This window comes from Vicugna pacos, chromosome 1, assembly GCF_048564905.1.
Source record: "Vicugna pacos chromosome 1, VicPac4, whole genome shotgun sequence".
NCBI lineage: Eukaryota > Metazoa > Chordata > Mammalia > Artiodactyla > Camelidae > Vicugna > Vicugna pacos.
In genome coordinates, this window is record NC_132987.1 from 119,761,172 (window position 1) to 119,787,280 (window position 26,109).

Genomic DNA, 26,109 nt, shown 5'->3' on the forward strand with positions numbered 1-26,109 from the left:
GGTCCCGGCTAGAGCTCTGATGGGTGGACCGTCTTCCTTCTCTTGCCTCCTTCCTCCCTCCACCTTTTAGATCTACCCTTTTGCCTTTCCCTACCTTTGTCTCTTTATGATGCCACTCACAACGTCAGTGTGGTTTTAACCCTCCATAGCTTTTCCTCACCACACACACACACACACACACACACACACACACGCACACACACACTGCTATCTGTCTGTGTCCTAAGACAATCCTACCAGGTATGTTCATGAACAATTCTCCCATGTGTACCGAGCCCTCTCCCTGTACCAGACACACACGGGGGATAGAGACGTGAGGACACGTGGCCCTGGGGAGAAGTGACGATATGGCTTAAAGGCTGTTGTCAGAAAGGTTTCTCCTTGGTGCTGGGGGACAAGGCAACAACGTCATCCAGGGAGACTGGAGAAGGTCCGGCACTGGGGGGCATGGCTGATCTGCACAGAAGGAGATGCGGACCTCGGAGGGCCCTCCAGACAGCGGTCGGCACAGTGTGCAGGCACAGGAGTGGGCAGGCAGGGGCGGCTCGTCTCTGATTGGGCCACAGGGAGGGAGAGGCACCCTCAGGTGCTGGGGACTTGAGGATGCCATTACCATAAAAATGAGTGGGTCTACAGCTTCCAGGAGCTTCCCTCTGCGGATTCTCACTGCTTAAGAGACGGCCTCATTTCTTTAGGGAAAGGGGCCAGTGAGAGCGGGAACGGTTATCTCGAGATACCTACGGCTCCCTAAAGGTGTGCCTTTGGGGATCCTGGCTGGTGTAAGCAGCTCTTTGACCCCTTTTCTGTTTTTTTGGCTCTGTTTCCCTCAGACCTTAATCAGAAAAATGAGATCACTAGGTAACATTGCACCTAACTTCTGAGTTCTGCTTTACCGAATGTACACCATGCCTGGCCTAACTTGCTCATTCTTTTCCTGGGTTAAAAGGCGTAAGAATGAAGAATTAAGTAGTTAAAGAGTAACCGATTCTCTACTCCCAGCTTCTCCCTTAGCAAATCTGCAGGTGGACCACGTGGGCCAGACAGCATCCAAAGGAAGCTCAGGAGGAGCCCGTGGGTCTGCACGCGGTGGAACAGTGACGAGGAATTTGACCTCCTACCTCAATGATTAACTGAGATCGTTTCCCTTTTTTTCCTGTAAAAATTGTCATGACTGAGCAGAATCTTTGGAGGTGATCTTACGACATGAGTCCACTTTCTCCCCACATTGCTGGCTTTTCTGATTAAAGCACCTTTTCTTTCTACCGACACTTGCCTCTTGATTAGTGGTTTTTGAGCAGCAAGCAGTGAAGCCCAAGTTCGATAACACCAGGAGAGGGCAGGAGCAATGTGTGGTCAACACCTGCGGGAAGTTCTGCAGAGGGTGTCTTTGGTCAGGAGAGCTCCTCTGTGTTCTATGACTCAGAGGAAACTTTTTCATTTCTATCACACAAAGCTACACACCCAGACAAAGCCAAATTCTGCTTTGCAGCTTTCCTTTGCTCAAGCCTTTCCTTTCCTTGCATGCTCCCTTAGCTCATCTGAGTAGTAAAAGAGAGGGGCTGTGCGGCCGCCAGCAGCCAGCGCCTGGGGAAAACCCAGAAGGCCGGCCCCGGAGCCAAGGAAGTGGCTCTGCATCTGTGTGTCCGTGGAGATGCTGGGAGTGGACTGCACGCTGGTGCCCAGCGACCAGGAGCGGCTGTTCACCTGCCTCCTGGCTGAAGAAAAGCACGTTACCATGGCAACGGCCGGCGGCAGGAAGGTCACCAAAGAGACAGCAGGAAAAGCAACCACAGCTGCCTTTGTCATGGCGATTAGGAAAGCAGCGCGAAATGCATCACCGGGAAAACAGGGCTACCTTGAGAAGGTTGTCAAGATGGGAAGGGTGGAAAAGTGGGTAAAGGAAAAAGGTTCAGCTCTGAGCCAGCGTTTCCATTTCAGAGGCGGCTTATTCTCCCTAAATCTCCAGCATGATGAAATTCCAGGACGTGAGTGCATTGTTTACATAAATATTTAAATAATACTCTGCTTTTACAGAAGCCTCTGAACACTCATTTCCTACTTGTTTCTGAGCATGCAAAGGACTTTCGGAGACTGGAGTTTTTTTCAGTTCTCCAACTTGCGTGCAGTGAGGAGGAGAGAGGCATCATTACGCTCATTCTGCAGATGAGAAGCCACGCAGGCTTGCCAAGTGCTGGAAGCGGCTCACCCTCGGACACGGGAGGGCGCAGCTACCCTGCCACCTGCCCGTGGAAACAATTTTCAAGAACCGACATGTTCCAGACTTGAGAAATGGGTACACGTCTGCGGTTCAGGAAAAACAGTAAATTTTAACCTACATCCTTGAGGACCATGTTGACTATGCCTATCAAAAGAGTCATTTTTGCATTTGCTTTGATCCAGCCATCATACGTCTTGGAATTTACATGAAAAATCATGCCGGAAATGGTAAGAGATATATCACAAGGGTGTTCACTGCAGTAGTGCTGATGATTATGAAAAATAGAAGATAACCGACTTACTTAACGATATGGGATTTGTTTAAAGAAATGCTGGAAGGTATGAACACAAGTTGTAGGAAGCACTTAAGAGATACAGAAGAGTGACAACTATTCCAAGTCCATTGATGAGAGTAACTGAGAAGTAGGTGGGGGAGCAGTCAAGGACGACCCCAGGTGAAGGAGGCAGCTGGCCTCTTGCGGAAGCTCCGTCATTTAGGCACGATCATGTTAGACTTGGAGATGGGCAGCTAGGGATCTGAGACTAAGCTTCCAGCTTCCCCTCCATAGCAGGGACTGGCTGATTAAGTCCTGATTAGGGGCAGGAGAAGAAAAGCTAGGTTTGGGGCTGGACACTCTTCTGCCCCTAGAGATGAGCCAGGCCTTGGTTCCTGACCTTTTCTGCCCCAGAGAAGCCCAAGGGCAACCTGCTTCTTCCTCTCCTGCCGGGAGGAGGGCTGACAGTCAGCATTCACTGCCTCTGCCTAAGCGCTCAGTCCTCCACAAACAGGCTACTGTCACCCCGTAATCACGAGCGGACTACCGTGTTGAAGGGCGTGTGTGTGTGTGTGTGTGTGCACGCCTGTCTGTGTGTCTGCGCGGGTGAGCGTGCACGCATGCATGTGTGATGAACAATTTAGTGACATCGACATGCTCAGGGTAACTCCTGGTGGTAGGACTGTAAGCTGTTTTGTCTTCAAAATCTAAGTTTTCGACACTGAATATGAAATACTTTATAACATGAAAAAGAGCAATACAGGTTATTCTAGGAATACTGACATTTCCAGTCAACAAAATAACCAGTGCCACCGTCCCCAACTCCCCACACAGAGAATGTTCTTGCTGCTCCCTAGTTACGCGACACTCCCTCAGCAGGCTGCACAGGGACTCGGACAAGACATACGGTCGTGGCTCTCCATGCATCCAGACCAGGCACCAAAAGAACAGCACGGTTCTTAAATCTCACCAGACTGTTAGCCTCATATGTCTTTCTTTTAAGTCTTAGCTATGAGAACCTTGACCTAAGTCCTGTTTGAAGATCAGCGCCTTCCCAGTAGGAGGCAGAGCGCCGTCTATGTTTCTGATCGGGCATGGAGCCGTGGGGAGCAGCCATCAAAGGTGGGGTCCCGCACTGACCGCCTGAGCCCCGCGAGCCAGCTCCCGGCGCCTGGGCCCTGCCTGGCCCGGCAGACCTACCTGCCTCGTCCGCAGTGATGGACAGCTCGTTGCTGGGCTCGCTCTTGCCGATCCGGTTCTTGGCGTACATGCGGATGCTGTAGGTGGAGGAAGGGTGGATATCAATGATGGTGGCCGAGTTCAGCTGAGGGGAAACATCTTTGGTTCTCTGAGCGGAATCCCAGGAGTCTTTTGGGTTTTGTTTTTCAAAAAAGAAGAGATAGAGACGTGAGTTTTTTTCCTCTGCCTTTGAAAGTTCACAAGTAGGAATTTAAAAAAAAAGAAAGAAAGAAAGAAGGAAAGAAAAAAAGTTACAACTCTAAGCGAATTCTCAATGCAATGCTCCCAGTGTTCGGGTGGGCTGGCCATCAGAGGGGGCAGGACACCGCACACTCATTATCCATGCTGAGGGGGACAAGTGCTGGGGGCAGCTGAGTTCAGGGAGGGACATCTGAGGCAACACTACAGACCTCCTGGCAGAGATCTCAGAGAATACAAGCAGGGGATCTCAGGCCAGGAAACTGGAAAATAGCCACTTCTGAGCACTCATTGTACAAGATAATAAAAGAAATTACCATTTGAACAGCCCTTCACCCTAAAGGAAAAAAAAAAAAAAACCCTTGTTCTAAAAGGTATTTGAAAACCAGCAACACCTGGAGCAGGTCAGATCCTTTCTTCTCCAAAAGGAGAGCGTTGAAAATGAAACACTTACAGAAACTCTAATCTCAGTCTCCAGAATAAACACTGCTCATCAGATGGACTTCTCAGTTCTACTTTTTGAAATCATTTAGTCTCAGATCCTTTACTGATTATGCTTTGAAAGAAAGAGATGATGCCAGTGATCAAGACTATTAGAACAGGGAGACTATTCAAAACGCTGGAGGGTGGACTCCTCAGCCAGAGGTCAAGAGGAGGAGAGAAAGAATGTGCTATTTAGAAGGATTTTTATTTTTATTTTTTAGGAGGGAGGTAGCTTGGTTTGTTTATTTATTTTTAGAGGAGGTGCTGGGGACTGAACCCAGGACCTTGTGCATGCTAAGCACTTGAGCTATACCCTCCTCCCTGGAAGGATTTTAAAGAAACTGATTGGAAAAGTCTAGCTACTCCCCAAATGCAGTCTCCCAAGTGGTAAGGCATCAGAGGAAGAATACCAACGGGGCAGTGAGTGCTAACCCAGGAGGACAGTGAGGCAGGCACTGAAAATGCTACGTCTGATCTCAGATGCTGACGTGCAAACGGGCAGGTCGTGGATCACAAAGTGTGCTTGAGAACATAACACTGGGAGTGAAAAGCAAGCACAGAGAGACCCTGACACTTGGCGCGGGGGTGGGGGTGAACCTGCAAATTGAAAGACCAATATAACTAGCAAGAATAAGCCTTAGACAAGATACAGAAGCTCCTCAGGAGGAGTGAGGCACAGAGAGGTGTGCCTGGAAATCCAAGAGCTAGCGGATGAGAGCGTGAATGGGGAGGCTTTGGGTGAAAGGAAGGGCCAGGCGAGGAACGATATGGCTGTGAGGGTGATCGCCGGTCTCTCTGCCCAGTGGAGGAAGGCGCTGGTGGTTTCTGGATGCGGAGAGTCCATGCAGCACCAAGTGGGGGATTCTGAGCCACGCAGGAAGACAGTTTCCAAGGGCTCCACCCACCGAGGCGCGGGCTGGGCGAAGGGAGCCTGCAGCGGACGCTGAGCAAGAGTGGGGGCTTCTCCTTCTCGGGGCTGGAAGGGCCAAAGGGAAGGGACAGTGCTTCTGGGGTGTTGATGGGGCTGGAACCTCGGAGGAGGAGCCCGACAGAAGCTAGGCACACAGAACCCAGCCTCTGCAGGGCCCTTATCTGAATCACTCTGAGTCTGCCCTCGGGGGAACCCAGCTAGAAGTCAGAGGGCAAGACAGCCTGAGCGGTGCGAGCCGTGGGAGGAGGAGACGGTGGGTCTGTGGTGGAAGTCAAGGCGGTGGTCAGAGAAAAACCAGCAGCAAAGGGAACTCAGGCTTTGCAAGGGCATCTGCTTGCCGGCTCCATGCTGGGCACTTCCCAGATGTGACTCCCGCAGCCCCCAAACCTGTGGGCACATGGCCAACACCTCCGAGCTTTCTGACAACTGCACTTTCAGAGCAACGCAATCAGAATCTCCTTGGGGAGTGGCACCCCCACATCCGTGCTTTGATGAAGCTCTCTCTCTGTGTCGTTCTGATGCACGGCAAGATTTGGACAGATTGCTTTGTTCGACTGGATTCTTACAACATCCTGGTGAGGTGGGGATTTTTATTTTCATTGTGAAGGTCAAGAAACTCAGACCCTGTTACAGAGCTGATCAGAAGCGGGGCTAGGAGTTGATCTCACCTGCGTTCTCTGCATGCCTGGGGCCATCTTCCTGCAGCACGTGACTTCCCCAGTCTTCGCAGGACGCCCACAGAGACTGGTTTTCAGCCTCCAGGCACCTGCTGAGAGGCTCACATCCTTAGAGGAAGACTGGTCCGGGTTTTGACTTGGCCGATTGACGAGGAGGAGGCAAGAGAGGGAAATGTTGGCCAAGAGTTATGGTAAATACTCTGGGTTTATAGGAACCAAGGGTAGATGAACAGTCAGATTTGTCCCTTGGTTTAGAAAGAAGCTGTCAGAAGCATTTGTTGAAAAAGTAGGTAGGACTCCATGTCCCGCCCCAGAGAGACATAGAAGAGAATGGGGCAGTTCAGAACCGCATTCCTGCCTCTGAAATTCCAGTGGTGCCCTGTGGGAAAGGACTGGGGAGCCTATAGGAGCAGTGTGGTCACACCGGGCGCTCACTGGCGAGCCCAGCTTGGGGGTCAGACACCTCGAGCCAGACAGACGGCAGATCGCCAGGGACGGATGGAACAGAGGGACCCTGATCTGAAGAAGGGCCGACAGAGTCCAGAGTGGGTGCGGGGCCCAGCGCTCCAGGGACAAAGCTACACAATAGGCAGAAAGTGAGGAGACGGCTCCAAGATGGACAAGACTTACTGGCTGACAAACAGGAAGGAGGCATCAGGACGCAGGGAAAGCGCTTCGGCTCTGTCTTCCCCTCGGAGAAGAGCCTTCGGGTGAAGTGGGGACAGGGTCCCGAGAGAGGAGAAGGGACTTGTGTCAGGGTGCTGAGGTGACCTGAGAGGCCTGGCGGAGAAGGGAAGAGGCCCTCCAGAGGGGACGGGGGACATGGCAGGCTGCCCTCGGGGGGAAGGACGTGGACGCAGCAGACTGCAGGCTGATGGCCAGCAGTGCGCACGGGGCAGGATGCTGGCAGGGGCTGTCGTGGGGGTTCTTGGCGTCCACCTGGAGGAGAAGCAGGGGTTGCTAGGATCCAAGTCTGGCAGCCGAGGCAGTCAGCGGGATGTGGGCTGCACGAAGAAGGTCGGGCAATGGCTCCCTTGCACCTGTGCCTGGTCAGATGGCACGCGGGGTCTTGCCACTGGGCGTGATCAGAGAGAGATGGCCAGGAGACGTCATAGGAGATACAAGCAAAGAAACTTGGGATATTTTCTTTTTCCTGGTAAATAGAAAGCCAAGGAGTGCCATCTGTTTTCAGATCCTGGGAGGGATGTAATTTGACCACAGGGGTGGGAAGAGAGCTCCTGGATATAGGAAGATCTCTTTTGGTGCAAGAAATGTAAAAACTTCTAACAGTCAAGGCTGGCTCAAGACAGAATCGTCCTTTCTCGGGGCTGATGAGTTTCCGCTGCCCGCCGGTTCAAACACAGACTGAACGACTGCTTGCAAGGACCCTCTTCATTAGGAATGTGACGTATGGTAATACACTGTATTCTCAGCAATTGACAACAAAGTAGAAGGTGTCACCTTTGGGGGGATGATTTCATTACCTAAAACACAGGCTGAGAGTCAATCAGACAACAGACGTGTCTTACGAGTCTAGTATGCGTGCTGGTGCTGCAGGGGATGCAGGGACACGGCACGGGGTTCCTCAGACGGAGTAGCTGCCCTGAGCGGTCACTAGATCCTTCACAAGGACGAGTACCCAGCAGTGGAGAGAGATATTAAATAAACAGTCCCAAGCCCACCACATGTTCCAAGGCATACAGGGCATTATATGAGTAGAGAAGGGCCATGTCGTAAAAAAATGGGTGGTTGGGGAAGGCTTCCTGGAGGAGGTGACATTGAAGCTGTGACTTGAAGGATCAGTTCTCTATGGACTCTGCCTGTGAACTGCACTCACTTAAATCATGGCTGGACTGTTTATATATTCAAACTTACTGAGAGAGCAACGAACACATGCAAATGCTGACTAACACATTTCCTACAGCAGTGATCAGGATTCCTGCCACCAGCATCGCCTCCCTGGACTTTCAGACTCAGAATGAAAGTGATGGAGGCCCTGGAGGGCCCTGGTGGAGGCCACAGGCTGTGGAGATGGGCCTGCCTGGCCATGGGTTTTCCCCAGCGAGCCTCCTGGTGCTCATTCTACCCCTCAGACGGCCGGGCCCCAGGGATGCAAGAATGCAGGGGGCCCTGCGCGTGGCTGAAGAGGAGTAGGAAGGATGGAAACACACCCCTTGATTCTGGCTGCGCCCAGCTTCACAGATGAGCAGCTTTCCTGCTTTGGCTGCAGAGTCCAATCAATTTACACATCTGAAAAGACGGTTGGCAATAAAGATAATTCTTCGATTTGGATCGCATGTAAACTAAATGCCACAAACACGACAGAGTGCTTCTTACACGCAGGCGCTATGCTAGGTGCTGGGGACACTCAGCAGCAGAGTTCCTGTCTTTGGGAAACTCCTGGGAAAGCTGGGAGTTTCTGAGGACTCTGAACGGGGCAAATCGTTTAAGAAATACAGACGGTTCTAGAGGCCTTTGACATACGAGCGTGCTGGAGTAAGACTAAAAGCCGCGCCTGTTAGATGTGTGCCCTGTGCCAAACACAGGGTCAAGTGTGGTAAAAGCACGCCCTTCTTAAAGAGAATTCACCAGATAACCACTGAGCGTGGACCTTGCGTTGGTCCCGCGCCAGGTGCCGGGGGGCGGGCTGGGCCCAGGGGCCCAAGAAGCTCCCAGTCTGTGCAGGGGACACGCTCCTCAGCAGTCGCAGCTTTGTGACCCTGCTCCCCGGCGAGGTCACATTCTTTGGTACCAGGGGCTAGAACTTCATGTGCGTTTTTGATGGACCAAATCAGCCCAAGGCAACATCACAAAAATGTCAGTTTTCTCTGAAGTCAATGAACACATTTAATGTGGTCCCATTAACAAGAACAGAAGCGTGATTTCATGGAGCTAAACAGGTTGATCCTTCAGTTATGCGTGGAGAACTAAGGAAACATGGGGAAGGAAAAGCTGCGAGGGTGAACGAGGCCTGTCAGGTACGAAAACACAAAGCCTGCATGGTTAAAACCCTGTGATAGCGGAGCACTGACAGACAAACGGACGGACTGGAACGGCAAACCCAGACACAGGCTGCCACACAGGGGAAGTCAGTGCGCGACAAAGGCGGCGACGGAAGTCGCTGAACAAAGCTGGGTTTATAATCAACAATGCTGGGGCAGCGGGGTCCCATTTGGGGAAGGTGACACTAGATCTATCTCTCCCGGCATACACAAGAATAAATTCCAAGCGGACTGGAAATCTAAATTGTGAAAAGAGAGAGAAGGAGAAACAACACAAAAGGCTGAATTACTTTATGGCCAGAGTGTACAGACTCCTTTTCTAACTTGACTCAAAACCCAGATACAGTAAAAGAAAATAGCGATACATTTGAAAAAACAAACAAACAAAAATCAGCAAAAACCCCAACAGCCTGGCTTCGACGTGGACCGGGGTGTGTCCCTGAGGAGGAGACGTGGGAGGCAGGGCTGAGGAGCAGGTAATGCGATCCCAATAACCGTGTGGCCCGGGGAAGGGAGACACCTTTGAGAGGCCCTTGTCACAGGGAGACGCTGCGCTACCCCATTTCCCAGAGGAGGAAGGCGAAGGGAGGTAAGAGACAGGGCAGCTGCTGAGCCCGGACAGGCTGGACCCCAGCCCTCCCTGGGGAACCACCGTGCCGTCACCAGTACCTAGAGATGAGCGGTGCCCTAAGACAGGGAGGCACCAAGTTGCTCCCCTGAGAGGCCCCTGGGCTCCAAGACCCGAAGCCCTCTGGCCAGCACTGGGCCAGAGAGACTGGCGGGGCCTGTCCCCACTCTGGGGACTCCGAGTTCACGCCGCATTTTCATCGCTGCTGTCAGTTTCCGGGTCGCTCTCTGCAGGAACGTGCCTGCCTCACCTAAGAACTGCTTCCTTTACTTCAAGACCCAGATCTCAGAACCTGCAGCTCTTTGGTTCCCTCCTGACCTTATCTCTTCAGGGCAAAGGCAGGGCCTCCTCTCTTTCCTCGGCCCTGGGCGAGCCCGCTGGTCCTGGTTCCTGCAAGAGCCTCATGCGGTCTGCCCTGAGCTTGCTCACCGGGCCCCGGGTCCCTGCCCCTCACCGGCACCACATGCCACGTTTCCAGGGACCTGTGACCACAGCCACCGGGCCCCTCTCTGGGAGCTTCCCCAGGTTCTGTGTAAGTGTCCCCTCCCTTCTGGGCCCCGGTTGCGACTCAAGGGATGCAGCTGAGCCGTCCCATTTGTCTTTTCTTACCCGTTTCCAATCCACTGCTTACTGCAAGTCTCGGGCACTGCTGCGGAACCTCTGTTCCTGGTTTGGTAGCGGCTGATTTCACCGTCCCGTGCGCGTTCCTTACCACCACCCGCTCTCCCCGGGGGCCGCCCTCGGCCCGTCTCACACCGTTTGCCTTCTCTGCCCCTTGCAGGCTCTCACTGAAATACTTCCTCCCTCCCGACCCGCCTTCCCAGCCACCTTCTGCTTCATTTTTCACTCCAGCTTCAGCTCAAAAGATACTATGTGGGTCAGGACAGTAGGAACTGAAGCTAAGTCCGCTTGGTACCCAGAAAGCGGACGCTTGACTTCTGTGGCCTCTGAGATGTTCGTCAACCCTTCACATGCTGACAGCGCTCGACTTCCTTGTCTCTTTTGTGTAAAAGTCCAGACTAGAAGCCACAGTGACAGTGGTATCCTACCCTCGGCCTGCAGGGTCACAACGTTCAAGGTGGCCTTATCACTGTCACTTTAAGACGATAAACAGACAGCTCTGTCATGGGCCTGACAGCTGGGTCTGCTTCATTTATGGGGCTGGCCACTTGCCAGCCCTGAGGCGGTACACAGGGCTCGAGGTGCCATTCGTGCCATGGGCCAGTCCCTGCATGTCCAGGAGGGCCCTGCAGAGTCGGTGCCGCCCTTGGCAAGACACGGCCCTCCTTTCTCGGTGCCAGAGCCACGGCACAGCTTGACACTGAACACAGCTGATGCTCAGGGGTTCAGACCCAAAGGAAGCAAAGAGAAGCAGGGGAGGCAGAAAAAATAGTGACAGTGGCCAGGGCTGGTCACAGCAGCCCATGTGCCAATCAGAGGCAAGAGTGCAAAAGTGGCCCACGGGGAGCAAGACTGAGGTCCTGCTGGCTCGAAGAGAAAGGAGGCAGAGCTGAGCCAGCGGAGCCATCTTGGCACAGCAAAAGGACCGTGGGTGTTCCTCGTGCAAGGAAGGAGGGGCGCTGGTCAAAGGAGCCCTCTGAGCTTCCTGGAGGCCCGGTTTATTCTTACAGGTAAAAACACATTAAAAAGGAGACCAATAAAAGGGCTGTTTGAAGTGGAAATAAAGCCGGAGGAAATCAAGGACTTACCTGATTTATTTTTGCATTCGATGTCATAGCCCGTGATGGGGCTGTTTCCATCGAACCCCATGGTCCACCGGAGGGTAATTGTGCGGGCCTTCACATCCTTGATCTCAATTTCGGGAGGGTCTGGGGGCTCTGCGCAGGCAACAGGAAACCTGGCGTTAGCTCCGATGTGGCTCAGACATGAGACGCCGGTGGAAATGCGGAGTGCGAGTCCCCAGAGCTTTGTCAGCACTCGGCACTGGCAGATGGTTTTTGACCCTGAAGTAATTTTTTCCTAATCCCATTTAAGACAGAAAAATTTCACTTTTCCAAATCTGCCAATTTTCACAGCAGTTATAAAGCTGGACCAAACCTGGAGGGCTTAAATGCCACTCTTCTGACTTGGAATCTGTTAACCCAAAGATTATTTTGGCCCCAAATGTTAAACTTCCAACTTGGATCACCTAGTATAAGGATCCCCAAAACTGAGCAAGGAAGGTGGCAAGAAAGCCCCGCGGTCCAGCCTGACTCCTCCGTGGGCTTTGCTCTGGGGCTGCACCTCGACACAGCCCCGAGGCGAACGGAACACTGCTGTAGCGCCAACTCTGTGCACATTCAGCCTTTCCTGAGGGCTTGGGAGGGGCCCGAGCCTGGGCACACGCTTACTGCCCGAAAACAGCTGTCTATCCCCTAGGCTGTGCCCTTCCTACCTTGCACTGTGAGCTGAATTATTCCACGGTCCTCCCCGTAAGAATTGATAGCGTGGCAGGAGAAGAAGCCAGAGTCTTCTCTTACCGTTGGCAAGATCTACATGTAAAGCAGAAAGAAATCCGTCTTATCCAGTAGAACGGGGTGACGGAACAACTCAACAGGTTTTGGGCTGTAAAAATCTTCTGTCTGCTTTCACCCTCCTCCCACCCACAATCGCATGCGCGCGCACACACACATACACGGACGTACATGGACACACAGTTCTAAGAGCAAATGATTTCAGCATCACTGTAAATGTGCAGGTGGATGGGTTCAGTGTACATCATTCATGTCTGTTGCCAGCTCGTTAAATTGGGTGTGCGGTTTCTGCAGGGTCTCATGGTCAGGTTGATATACATTTCACGCATATTTTTTTTTCTCATAGTGAATGTTTAAAGCATCCAAACCAACCCTTGTTAAAAAGCACAGATCTTTAAATACTGCAACTGAGGTCTATCTCCCAGGACTCTGGGATCGGACCCTGGGAGCGAATCAATAGCAGCATTTCAAACACAAGGCTTTTTCCCCCATGTGTGTTACAGCACCATTTCTTCCTCACATTAAAGGAATCACTCAGCTAACTACCACTGTAAGAAACTGCAATATTTTTGTTGTTGAGTTTTTCTAAAGAAGCAAAATATTTTCCTTATCGTATTTTTTATCCCACAGCCCATCTAATTTTTCCTTCTACAGGAAGTTAAAGCAGGTGCCCAGCATAGGCTGTCTTTCCTCCAGGATTAATTGTCATTAAAAGATTCTATTTCTCCCGTCTGTTCTGGTTACTGTTGGACTCCCTGCTATGTTTGTAATAATTTTACTCTTCATAACACGTTCGATAAAGCACTAGTCTTGCAGGCTACTCAGAAATCCTGTTGGATAAAGGGGGAGAGAGTGCTTCTTAAATAAGTTTCGAAAGATGGTTCATTGATTGCCACCCGCACGTACCCACTGAGGTGGAAGGACAGGCTCATTCTGCCCGCGAGTCTGCCTGTGACTCTGCCGTGTTTGCCATGCCTTTACCTGCAGGGTGGAGATCACCTCCTCCCCCACCTCCTTGGTGGACACAAGGTAACGGGCCATCTCGGGGTTGATGATGCGGTCCTCCTTCTCCCAGCGGACGATGATGGGCTTCTCGCCGTGGGCCGTGCAGCTCATTTCCTTCTTCTGACCCTGAGTGGCCAGCGTGGTGTTCGGATAGGACGTAATCATCGCGGGAACTGAAAGCCCAAAAGTGACACAGCTTACTCGGCGAAGTAGGCATCTCCGTTTTCCCCCACCGGAACACGTGGCTCAGTCACGCTTCGGGGTGGGGTGGGCGGGTGGTTCTTTGAAACAAAATGTAGTCAAGAAACTGCTGAGCAAGAATCATGATCAAAATAATTGGAAGGTGGCAGAAAAATGAAACTGGACTCCATGAGCCTCAGCGGGGCTGCCGTGTGCTGTCCTGCTGGAGGGGTGCTGCTCTCTTCCGGTCCCCAAGGAGGGGACACGTGGGCCACAGGGCACAGCCCACGGTGGCTCCTGAACACACAGGAAAGCGATTTGATTTGCTCATTGGACTGGAAAGGGGGGCTTCCTTAAGAACTGCAAAGAGCAAAGTCCTATTGTGTCCTACTGTGCAGCACAGGGAACTATATTCAATAGCTTGCAATAGCCTATAATGGAAAAGAATATGAAAAAGAACTTACACATGTATGAGTGAATCACTTTTGCTGTTCACCAGAAACTAACAGACATTGCAAACCAACCACACTGCAGTTAAAGAGAAGAACCCCGCTCCTCCTTCCGCGATTGCCCGCACTTCTGACTCTTCTAACTCCACTTCAAGCAGGGAAGGAACCTTGCTAGTCAACTGGGGTGGCGCCTGGCGGCCGCCAACCAATCCTTAAAGTGACTGCTGCACGTCCCCACCCCCCACAGCTGGCCCAGGCTCTGGCAGTCACGTGGAGACCTCAGACCTACCGTCCTCCCAAAGCTTATGGCAGGCGGGGGATCTCATCCCAGTGCACTGAGGGAGCAGGAAGCTTTATTTGGGAAACTTCTCAGTTCTCTCTCTCCATCTCAAAATGCATCTTTAGACTCCTGGGTGCTATGCTGGAGGCCACACCCCTATTCCACCAGCCACCAAGAAATGCTGGACAGCGTGTAACAAATATCTTACAAATACCCGCTAATCTTATATGGAAATGAGAGGAAACGCAGAAGCCAGAAACAAAAGTGGACACTGAAAGGCCCAGGGTTTCATGATGCTGGTGCTCTGACTACCTGAGAGGCCGGGCATTAAAGTGAAACCTGCAGACCAAGCTTCTCAAAGGGCTCTAACTTCAGAGCGAGCCTATCCCCCAAACTAAGTAAATAAGTGAAACCCACAACAGCAAAGGGAGAAGCAAACTGCCTTGGCTTGTGCTGTCAATGAAGGAAAAATGTGTCCCCTGAGAATCTGTAGCTGGTCTGACTCCACATAGGTTTGGAGTCAAATTCATAGTAAAGGATTAATATCATGGTGAACCTAGTTTGGTAAAGGGCCTGAGGAATTCAGCGAAAGCAAACACAAACACACTCTAGCGGGATGGGCCCTCCGTCCAGGCCCTTTGTGATTCTCCCAGATGAAGCTCTGCTAAACATGAGCTCACAAACCAAAACTCTAAAACACAGGAGAAAACAATCCACCCTCATTGAGAATCAAACTCCTGCCCCAAGGATTTTAGAATCACCAGATGCAGACCCTAAATTAGACATAAAAAGGTTTAAAGATTTTTTTAAAACATGAGAAAGGAGGACGATGCTCAAAAATGACCAGAAAAATTTGAAAAAGAATTAAAACAAATCTATAGCTCCTCCTGCTTTTTACCTCATTTTCCCAATCAACCTCATCTTTCCAAAGACCCTCCCTCATTTCCAAGGTCAAGCTCACACGTTGCTCTTTCTTGCCCACCTCAGAGCCCTCCAATGTCCTCTGGGCGCTTGACCATAGAAACATTGTCTTCTCCTGAGACTGGCACATCCTGGTCACATCTCCCCCTGGCAGCCTGAATGGTTGGAGACGCACCACTATCAGCCAGAGACCTACCAGCTGTGTAGCCGGGACACCCCTGGAAAAGCCTGCACCTTGCAATTTCTCCATGGTCAGCAGCATGTGGTAGAGAGAATAGCACGCAGGGCAGACAGACAGGGAACTGAGGAAAAGAAGCATCATGCATCCCACGTTTTAAAGAAAGCTGCCTCTGACCACAGTGGGCATATCCGAGACGCAGCAGAGCCGAGCCTACCGTCTCCGACCTTCCCCTGGCCCTTCTTTTCCTCTCGCTTGTTTAAGGAAAACTTTAATCTTATGAACAGCTTCGCTGAGGTCTGATTTACTTGCTATGAAGTGCACCTGCTTTAAGTGTAAAGTCATGGGTTTGAGGACTGTCTTTGCCTCCTGGCGTGGCTGTGACAAACTACCATGAGCTGGGCGGCCCACCACAGACCTGCATCTCTTCATGGTTCTGGAGGTTCTGGGGGTCGGTCCAGAACTGAGGTGACAGCAGAACCCTGCTTCCTCGAGGACTCTAGGGAAGAACTTTCCTCACCTCTTCCAGTGCCTGGGGCCTTGGCACTGTGTGGCTTGTGGCAGCACTGTTCCCATCTCCACCCCATCCTCCACCCGGAGCTCCTCCTCCAGTGTTTCTTTGTGTTTTCATACAGGTTTCTTACAGGGCACCAGTCACTGGATTTGAGAACCATCTTAGTGCAGTTTGACTTCATTTAACCAAGTCCACCTGCCAACGCCCTCTTTCTACATAAAGTCATATTCTGAGATGGACATGGATTTTGAGGGAGCACTGTTCAACCACAGGCAAGGATATTCACAGTATCTAACACAAGCACACACTATTACAACCCAAGACAAGAATACAGAGTTGCACAATCATCACTACACCAAATTTCAGAGCATTTACACCCCCTCTAAAGACTCCTCTTGTCCATTTAGGATTACTTTCCTTCTCCACTCTGGGTCCTAGACAACCATCTAGGTTTGCCTTTTCTAGACATTTCCTATAAACAGGATCTTATGACAAATGTTGTGTGTGTGTCTAGCTTTCTGGATTTTTTCCCACTGTGCATGTTTTCAAGGTTCATCCATATTATAGTGTGTACCAGTACTTTTTTTGCCCTTTTTGTTGCTGAATACTATTTCACTGCATGGATAGACTATATTTTGCTTCATTTTTGTCATTAATATATTCCTTATGGTTGAGGTTTAGTGAAATGATGCCACTGTAAAGAAAATTCTTATTCCATGTTTGAAGGACACCTGTGCCTGGGGCGGTGGGCCACACCCACCTGTCGCTCGGAGCCCCACCTGGGAGCCCAGCCTGCCCAGTGCACTATGATGGCTGGGATCACTCTTCTGAACATGGTCATGGGGAGAGGCCAGGTCAATCTGTGAGGTTTTTCTAACACATCTCCTTCCTCTATTTTCTCCTGTGCCAGCCTGCAATCAGGACCTCATAGCTGGAGCAGCAGCTACTATCTTGGATCAGGAGGTGACTCTGAAGATGGGAGCTGGGGTCTTTGATGACATTCTGAAGCTGTGATCCCAAACTTGGCCTGCCTCACTCCAGAAAAAGAAAGTTTACATGACACAGAATTAAACTATTATGTTTATCCATTATTACTTTGTATTTTTCTATAACAGGAGACTGGGAATCGTTCTGAGCTGACCTTAATCATAGGTCTAGACTCTTTGGGAAAATATAGCATATTTTCTACATTGGAAAACAATTTCTATTGGATGACTCTGCAGAGAAGGATGTAGTACACAATGCAAAACAAGCCCCCGCTGAATGCTCAGTGTTGATGGGTTGGGTTGTCATCAGCCTGTATGACACAGTAGTTGCCTGAATCTGAATCCTTAGGTGTGACACTGGCTCACTGTGTGGCCTAGACAGTCACTTAACTACTCTGTGCCTCAGTTTCATTTTTTGTCAAACGGAAATGGAAGTATTGAGAGGATAAAAGAAGCCAGCCTACAGCGCACAGTCAGCATCACCTGAGCAACAACATGCACCTCCATGTGTCTGATGGTGGGGGATTCCTCACGCGCCAGGGGAGGTGGGGTCTTCAGATGGGGGATGGAGTGGGCGTTGGGCTTTGGTTTGGGGGCTGTGGTCTGCTCAGGCCTTTGGCCATATCTTCTTCATGAGACTTCTTTACTGAAGACATTTTCATTTTTGCACCAAATCCACAAACCAAGATTTTTTTTCTCATAATGGCAGAGGACTAGGTCATGATCATTAAGGACCCCAAGGCCACCAAAAGTGACCTAAATTGCAAAACTGTCAGTAAGCCTGTTGTAGGACTAAGAAGAAGAAAACAGCTACTTCTCATGCTTCCTTTCAAAGCCAGGAAACATGAAACCCACGTACAATTTAGCTTTGGCACGTGGCCCCCTGGTTCCTCCTGTCAAGAGCCCGATTCCCGCAAGCCCTGGGGCTGAGCACAGGAGGGCGACACTCTGGCAGCGAAGCTGTGTTCTAGAAATCAGTCCGCGCTAATGCCGCCCGTGCCGTGAGCGTCTAAAGGCCTCAGAGAGGACTTCTCACTCTGCGGTATTCGCTAAAAGACACGAAATTTGTAAAATGGCAGAGTATGAAAAAAACACAGATTTCCTGTGAGGAGCTGGAAGCGTGGCCCTCCCTAGTCTGCGGCGCTCTGTCACTCTCAGCCCGGACGCGTTGCTGTCCTACCGCGTGAGCCGCCACGCGCGGGAGCAAACGCAGCGTGGCGGCCGGCGCTCGTCCCGAGAGTGCAGACGTCCAGCTAGAAGAACACATGACTGGTCTCCAAGTAAACGCAGCAATGCTTTGAGCCTTGGTTGTTCTTTGCTTTTTCCTCTTCTTACCAACGAAAAGCTTTATCGCACTCTTCGTGGGAGAATAACCTTGACTAAATCATGGGCCCCTGGTTTATGATTTGACTGACTTACTCTGCTAAAAAAAAAAAACTTCTCCTTTTACTCCTGTTTCTCCTTTGGAAAAATGCCGCACTACAATGGGTATTTTCGTTCTGGTGAATCATCAGAAATGGTCTGACAAACCCATGTTCTGACCCACCCAAGTCTTTTCAGCTCTTTGAAGAAATGGTCAAAAGGATGTTTTTAGAAAGTGGCTGTTATCCTGGCTCTTTGCAGTGCTCATGTGTGAAGGCATGACCTTTTCACCTGTCACAGTCACGGGTGCTGAGAGATGACAACATTAGCAGAGCAGTGCTTTCTGCCAGGGTCCCTGATGCAGAACGAATGGACAGGGGGGTGTGATGGGAACTGGCACCAAGGGGAGGCCGGGGAGGGAAGGAAATCCAGACCAAGAGGGCTTTGCTCACAGACTGCGTGCCCCGTGCTTCTGCAAAACTGCCCATTTTGGAGAGTGCTGTTTTACTCTGGTACATTTCAGTTCATAAATTTCCTTCATAAACCAGGTACTGCCTAACAGCACCTTAATGTTCAGCAGATCTGCGCTCTTGCAGTATAAAGGAGGCTCCTCCGACCTACTTGCTTGCAGCGTAAAGACACAGTGGCACAGGGGAGCCGCGCCACCCACCAGGGAAAGCCGGTTCCGCACATGGAGCTCAACTCTGCAGCCCAGTGACGCCATCTGTTTTGAAACTGGCAACGGTGGGAGGAGTTACAGCACTGGAACTGGCCAGTGAGAGAAATTAGGGCTTTCTTTCCTCCCTCCACCCCCATCAGCTAGTTGTTTAACATTTCCCAGAATTTCCCAGAACATTATGTAGGAGGGTATGTCGCTTCAAAAATGATTTTAACAGATGTTTCCACCAAGCCAGAGGCACTGAGAAGGTGGTGAGTTTACCTACAAGCCACAACCAACCTTATTCATAACCACACATCCTGCAAATAGGAAGAGCGCGTCACTGTACATTTCGACAGGAAATTCAGCAATAAGTTGATGCACATGTTAATGTTTCAACATACGGATATAGAGAAAATACAAAATACATTAATAAAGCACTGATATTATGGATAATTTCTAAACCTTACTCTCCTGTTTTAATGCCTCTACCAATACGGTTTTGTTTCTTTTCTCCCTCCCTAGCTCTGCTTAAAAGACCACTTAAAAAGAAACAACAGGAAATACTAAATGTCCTGGATAAACTGGGCACTACGCCTCTCCAGATCGTCTGTTTAATCCCTTTATTCTGCAGAAAAAAAAGAGAAAACCAGAGAAGAGGAAGGAGGGTCACAGGCCCAGATACCAGAGTCAAGCAGGGTCGGACTTTAACGGGCCCTGTCTGAAAACCGTCCTTGCCATCACCAATGGTGACCGCCAGCCTCCCCGAGCGCCCCGGACTTCCCGTGCTTGAGCAGGCAAGACCTGCACCCTGAGAAGCCCCTCAGTCCTTCCACGTGGTCAGAACAGAGGTGGCAGAGGCGGGTGTGAGGCCAAGAACAAGGCCACAAGGTTGCCCCAACACCCAAGATGGAAACTGGAGGCAGGGACACTCGGGTTTCTATTGGGAGGGCCAGGAAGGGAGGTGCTCTGAGACATGGGCACATTTTTATAAGCTACTTCTTCTTCCTCTTTCTTTACATCTTCCTGACAGTTGACTATAAAAATTTTCAAACACATAGAAAGTTGAACAGCCCTACGCTCACTCCTTGTGTTCCACAATGAACAGAGATTTGAATCAAAAGTTATTTTTGCTGTTATTTCATCAGACAATCAAAATTTGCTAGATACATAATTTTCATTATTCTGAATACATAAAAGAGACTTAGGTGAAACCGTGAAGCAGTGAGCGTCACAAAGATCAGGCACTGTCTTCTTGAGTTCTGCTGCTCAGGGTGGAGAGCCCTGGAAGTGCTTTGCTCTGGACTCTGCAGGTGTAGCTTGGGATCTAGTGGCTCTGGGTTAGAGCTCTGGTCCTCTCACCCATGTCCGATCAGGGGAGGAGGAGAGAAAGAGGGCTGGGAGGCTGGGCTCCAACATCACGCCATCCACAGACACGCTGCTGTGAGTGGGCAAGACCATGGGCTGCCCTGGGGCCCTGTTTTCTCATCTGAGTCACAGGAGGGCTGAATGGGACCAAGTGCTTCAACCCGGGCTGCATCACAGTGGTGGGAATCAGCTGAGGAGCTTTGAAAATATACCAGTGCCAGGCCCCGGCCCAGACCAAGTGCTCAGAGTCTCTTGGCGCGGGGCTCAGAAATGGATTTCTTCAAAGCTCTCCAGGCACCCTAATATAATACACAGCCTGGACTGGAACAACTCGACTGGATGAGCTCCAAGTGCTTCCAGCTCTGACCGTCCTCTCCTTCCCTTTCTCTTTCTAATTTTCCCTTCACTCCCCCTCCCTCCTGTCCACCTTACTTCCCTCTCTTCATTTTATCCCTCTTTCTTCCTCTTTCTCCTTCCCTCTCTCTCTTGATCACCACTCCATAATAACAATACTTGCCTTTTACGTATGACATGTGCTAGAAAATTTTTCATATACTCTGCACAACAGCCCGATGGGATAGAATCTCTGGTCCTAGAAGTGACCCAAGACACTTACTGCCATTTTAAGTGGGTTCCAAATTATACTACAAACATGTGTGAGAGATGGAGAAAAAACATTTCTAGCAGAATCACAGGATTTAAATTTATATGCAGATGATCAAAGAGAACCAGACTCCAAATACTTATTTTGAAGGGAAGAAAATTTGTGATGAAAATAGAACAGGATTTTAGGATTCATTCCCTACTTGACATCCTGCCCCCTTCCTCTTTGTTTATACGTAAGGAAGCAGAGAACTGGAGAGCTTACGGCTGGCTAAACTGGCACCTGCTCCTTTATGCCCCTCTCCTACCCTAATGCAAAGCGCTATTTCATCTACTAAGACTGAGGAAAAATCAGTATCGCCATAAAAGTGCTGTAGTAAAATGATCTTTACTCCCTGCAGGATGACCCTTTCCCTCCCTCCCTTTCTGTCTCCAGGGTCTGCAGAAGCAAAGCAGGTCTAAGCTAAGCCGCACAGAGTAAAGCACACACCTGGACCTCTGTGTCCATCAAGCTCCAGATCACGTCTACACACGTGATCGCACGGAGACACAGGTGTTCTCGGCAGAGCAGGGACGCTTCATCCCACTCACCCACACTGAGGCGGAGTCAGGCGAGGTCGGCAGTGAGCCCGAAGCCGTGCAACCAGTCAGCGGAAGACCTAGGAGGACACCCGGGCCTTCTGAACCCACGTCCAAAGCCTCTGCCGAGCTGCAGCAGAGGCCCCAAGGCGGCTGGTCCTCGGCGCGCAGAACCCTGCCTGCTGGGGCGAGGGGCGGCCAGAGTTTCCTTGGAAGATCCTCCATCGGGGGCTGGGCCCACTCAGGGGAGACTTCCCATGATATCCTTGACGGCTCCCTGTCCTCAGCTGCGGAATGAAGATTCCAGCATCTCTCCTGCAAGCCTCCGGTGTATTTGAGTGATGATGCCGGCAGCACTGGCTACATGATTCTACCCCCTCTATTCTAATCACAAAGGTGGTGCAGACAGGCAACCTGAATGAGGGAAGGGGTTAGAACCCTTTCAAATACGGTGCAACCGACCAATGTGATCGTCCCTGTGACTGTGGTTCCCAGACTTACATCACCTGGGGACCATTGAGGGCCTCCAGCCGCGTTTCCCAGTCACAGCAAATACATGTTCTCCTTAGCATTCCTCTCCTTTTCAAAAAATTGTAGTAAAATATACATAACATAAAACGGATCATTTTAGCCACAGCTCAGTGGCGTCGGGTGCATCCACACCGCTGTGCGGCCTTCACCAGCACCAGCCGCTGCCCCCTCGGCCTTGGTGCTCCCTTCTACAGGACTCTCCCTGTGCATGTGACTGCCCCCAGCTCCTCATGTCAGTGGAATCACACAGCGCTTGTCCTTCTGTGACGGGCTTATTTTGCTTAGCATAATGTGCTCAAAGTTCATCCGTGCTGTCATATGTGTCAGAAATGCCTTCCTTTTTAAGCCTGAATATCACTCTGTTGTGTGTAAGGTGTAAGTACAATATTTTGTTTATCCATTCTTCCGCTGATGGACTCTTGGGTTGCTTTCCACCTTTTGCTACCGTAAATGATGCTGCGATGGTCACTGGAATACAAAGCATTATTCTTGAAAATGTCAGTAGCCCTTTACTAGAGAAAACAGTTTGCAATTCTGTGCCTGCTTCTTCTCAACGTTCAAAGGCTGAGTGGCTTTTTCCCAGTTTGGGGTCCCTGCCTCTCAGCTGCACCTCCGCTTCCTCATCTGTAAGAACAATGGGGCCTCCAGCCTCCCGAGGCTGTGAGGAGGATTAATGAGATTGTGCTCGTGGACCCCACTGAGTGCGTCGCAAGAAAGGCCCCGCAGAAACACAAAGTGCCATTATCGCTGCCGCAGAATCAGAAATTCCTCCTGTCCAAATCCACGTTGTTCATAAAAGTTTCAGCAAGTAAGGCTGCCTACTGGGCAGCTCTAATCCCCATAAAGAAAATGATTTCTCCAGCCAGGAATTAATAACTTCTTAGTGCATCCTGAAATATCTCCTTGGCTGGGTTATTATGCTTGCATAATGAAGTTACTTTGATTATAACCATTAATCAAGCATAAGCGACAGTGGGCTGCACTTGATGCTAAACTTTAACCAGAGTGACAACGTCTCCACTTCCTGGCCGCTTTGCTGGGGCCTCGTGACATGATTAAATGTTGTCAGGGGAAAGACAGAGGACACTTAGGGTTCATATTACATTCACTACAAACTTGTCTCAAGTCACATTATTGGAAGAAAATTGATTTATTTTGCATGACAAGTGTAAATATTAACCAAAAGATATTAAAAGCAGTATTTCCCTCCAGTTTGCATAAAGGTAGGTGGGTCATTTCTTTTTTTTTTTTTTTGTCCTGTCTGGTCATGTGGAGAGATGCTACGTTTTACCCAAAAAGAAAACTTTCTAATAATTAGATAGAAACCAAATATTGAGTAGACTTTGATTTTCTGCCAACAGTGATAGTAAAAAATAAATAAAAAAGTGTGAGAAAACAGACCATCATGTCATCATGAATTAAGTGAGGTCCAGAAAATTTATCAGAAAAAAAGTAACAATCAGCCACGTGTTAGCCAGCCCCCGAGAGGGTCCCCAGTGATCCCCACCCTTCTGGTACACAAACCCTCCTACGGCCCCCTCCCACATTTCCGCAGAGTTGTCGGTCTCCGTGCCAATAGAAAACGGCAGAAATGGCGGTGTGTCACTCTGCGATTTGATCATAAAAGACTGAGCTTCCGTCTTGGGCACTGGAGTCCCCTCTCTCTTCCTCTCTCTCCCATCACTCACTTGAGGACAGCCTGCCAACCTGTCACCAGGACACCCAGAGGCCCACAGAGTGGACCACGAGGGATGCAAGTGTCTGGCCAACCACCTGCAAGGACCCAACGCCAGCCAACAACCCGCTGCAGGATTGCTGAAGTGGATTCTCTCCAGCCAAGCCCCTCCTTCTAAAGTATTTGGATATGATTCCTGAAAGGCAAGAAGTTTCCATGGAAACAGGACCAGTGGTTTTCCATGGCTTAGGGATGGATACACAGAAGAGTTCGGTCCAAAGCCATGTTCTAATGTACAGGCAGGTGCTTGATACACAACTGTTTCTCAGGGAGAAGCAAAGAGAAGGAAGATAAACCATAATCCCATTAACGCTCCTGGTGGTGGCCTGCGCCTCACCCTGTAGGTAACGGCTGCAACGGCACATCACCTGGGGCTCCCTGGAGTTCAGGGCCGTGTCTTCTGGCAGCTCTGCTCATGCCAGCCCCGTCTTCAGGGTATCCAGGGTCTTCCTCTACTTGAAGTTTCTTGTCCAATGGCCGCGACTTTGATCCTGCCGTGGACCCTGCCATCCCCACCATATTTTAAAATTTCTGATGTTTTGCCTTTTGCCTGAAGCCAATTTGACCACTTGGTCTTCATCTGTATCAGTATTAACTCCCCACAGCACTTTCGTATTTGGCCACGAGTGAGATGTTCCCATTAGCTTGCAAAAAAATACACCATGTGCTTTTGTTAATTTGCTTATCTGGATTTGGTTATAACATTTGGCTTATTTAATTTGATTATCATTTTTTCCTGCATTTATCATTTGACTATGCTAGTATCAGGGATACAAAAAGTCCTGGTGTAATAATGATGATAATTACAGCTGGCCTGCACTAAACCCTATGCTGATCATTTTATTAGCTTTTAATCTTTACAGCAACTCTAGGAGGTAGGTGCTATTATTATCCTGATTTTATGAGCACAGAAATTGAGGCCTAGACAGACTGAATGAGTCATTCTGGGCCCCACAGTAAGTGGTGGAGCCTAAATTTTAACACAGTCATACAGGGAATGTGTCCGTAAATAGCTGAGTTTCGTCCTGCCTGGTTTTGAATTGTGTTTACAGTAGCATCACGCTGTACTGTCTTGTGTCCTCCAGCTTCCACTTTGCCTTATGCTTGAGTTTTGTGCGCATATCTGTTATAAATGTCACATATATATGTGGTGCCTGGAGGCATTTGCATTGCTGCGTGCTATTTCTTCGCACGAATATTTATGGTTTACTTATTGGGAACATTTCAGAATTCGGCCATTGCAAACAATGCGACCATAAACATTTTTGTACATGAACCATGGTCCCTTGTACATGAATTTCTCTAGGGAACACAGAGAGGAGTGAAATTTCTAGTCAAGGTATATGTGTATCTTTAAATTTATGAGACAGTGCCAAACAGCCTTCAAAAATAGTTGGACAGATATGCATTCTTACAAGCTGTCTTTGTTACTAATTTGTTCGAAACAGTGGTTCTTCAAGGGTGGTCCCTGAATGATCAGCAGAAGCGTCACCTGGGAACTTGCTCAAAACACCAGTTTCCGGGCTGGCAGTCTGTTTGAACTAGCACTCCAGGTGACTTGGGGCATGCTTACGGCTGAGGACCCCTTCCTCAGAATTGCCCTCTGCGTCATCTCTCCCTTCCCTGGCAAAGCACCCAGAGCCTTCCCCCAGCATCCCGTGAGGGTGCTGTGGAAACAGAGCAATATCTGAAATCAGAAGAGCTGCCTCTGAGCTTTGGCTCTGCTGGTTCTCGAGCTACACACTTAGGTGAGTGTCTACACTCTGAGCCTGGTTGCTCCGTGGGTACCATGGTGATGCCTCCCTCAGCACAGAACAGCTGCAAGGATCAAACACATAAAGAGCCCTCTGTAGGCTGCGCAGGGTTTGTAGTATTAGTCCTTTTTCTTTAGCTAATATCTGCATCCATGACTTGTCTCCCCAACTAGACTTACATTCCATCAAGGCTAAAGGGCTTTTCACATACATGCCTATGGGCAAGGGCCAGAGGGAAAAACAAAACCAGTGTTACGATGAGGGTATCTTAGAGATTTTAAAGATTTAACAATGTTGTATGCTACCATAAGATATTGTCTATAGCTCAAAGAGAAAAAAATGTGACAATGAATATATATATATGTTCATATATAACTGAAAAATTGTGCTCTACACTGGAATTTGACACAACATTGTAAAATGACTATAACTCAATAAAAATGTTTTAAAAAACCATGTTGTATGGTTTTTATAAAGCTTGAGTGATAAAAAAATGTTTAAAAGTAAATTTCACTTTTGCAGGTTCTAAATGAAGTCTTTATAAATTTGGCAAATAGTATAATGGCTGTATCCTTCGTATCACCTAGAAAACTGACAGCATAGGTTAAAAGGAAAAGAAGGTTTTTTTTTTTTTAAAGAGCTAAATTCTGGTAACTCAGTATGAAAAGAACAGAGTGACGGTCTGCTTACTCTCCAAGAAGAGGGTTTCCAGGGGCGTTTTCAAAGGGATCATTGCCACAGATCAACAGACAGGTGGCGCATGTGTGTGCACGTGTGCCTGTATTCTTCTGTAAGTGCACAGGGTGCACATACGTGCATGCACATGTCACACACGTGCATGGATGTGAGCACACCTGTACGTGTGTGTGCTGGAGGCACAGA

The 26,109-nt window shown here is 49.7% G+C and overlaps 1 protein-coding gene across 1 annotated transcript in view; it reads right to left on the reverse strand.

Moving 5' to 3' along the window:
* DSCAM (DS cell adhesion molecule) overlaps nt 1-26,109 on the reverse strand; it is a 667,301-nt gene that overhangs the window by 113,014 nt on the left and 528,178 nt on the right. The window contains exons 13-16 of the mRNA XM_031684569.2: nt 13,106-13,302; nt 12,046-12,142; nt 11,360-11,488; nt 3,693-3,860 (exon numbers count right to left, since the gene is read on the reverse strand). Of these exons, the coding sequence (XP_031540429.2) occupies nt 3,693-3,860; nt 11,360-11,488; nt 12,046-12,142; nt 13,106-13,302 (591 nt within the window). The remainder of the gene's footprint in view (nt 1-3,692; nt 3,861-11,359; nt 11,489-12,045; nt 12,143-13,105; nt 13,303-26,109) is intronic.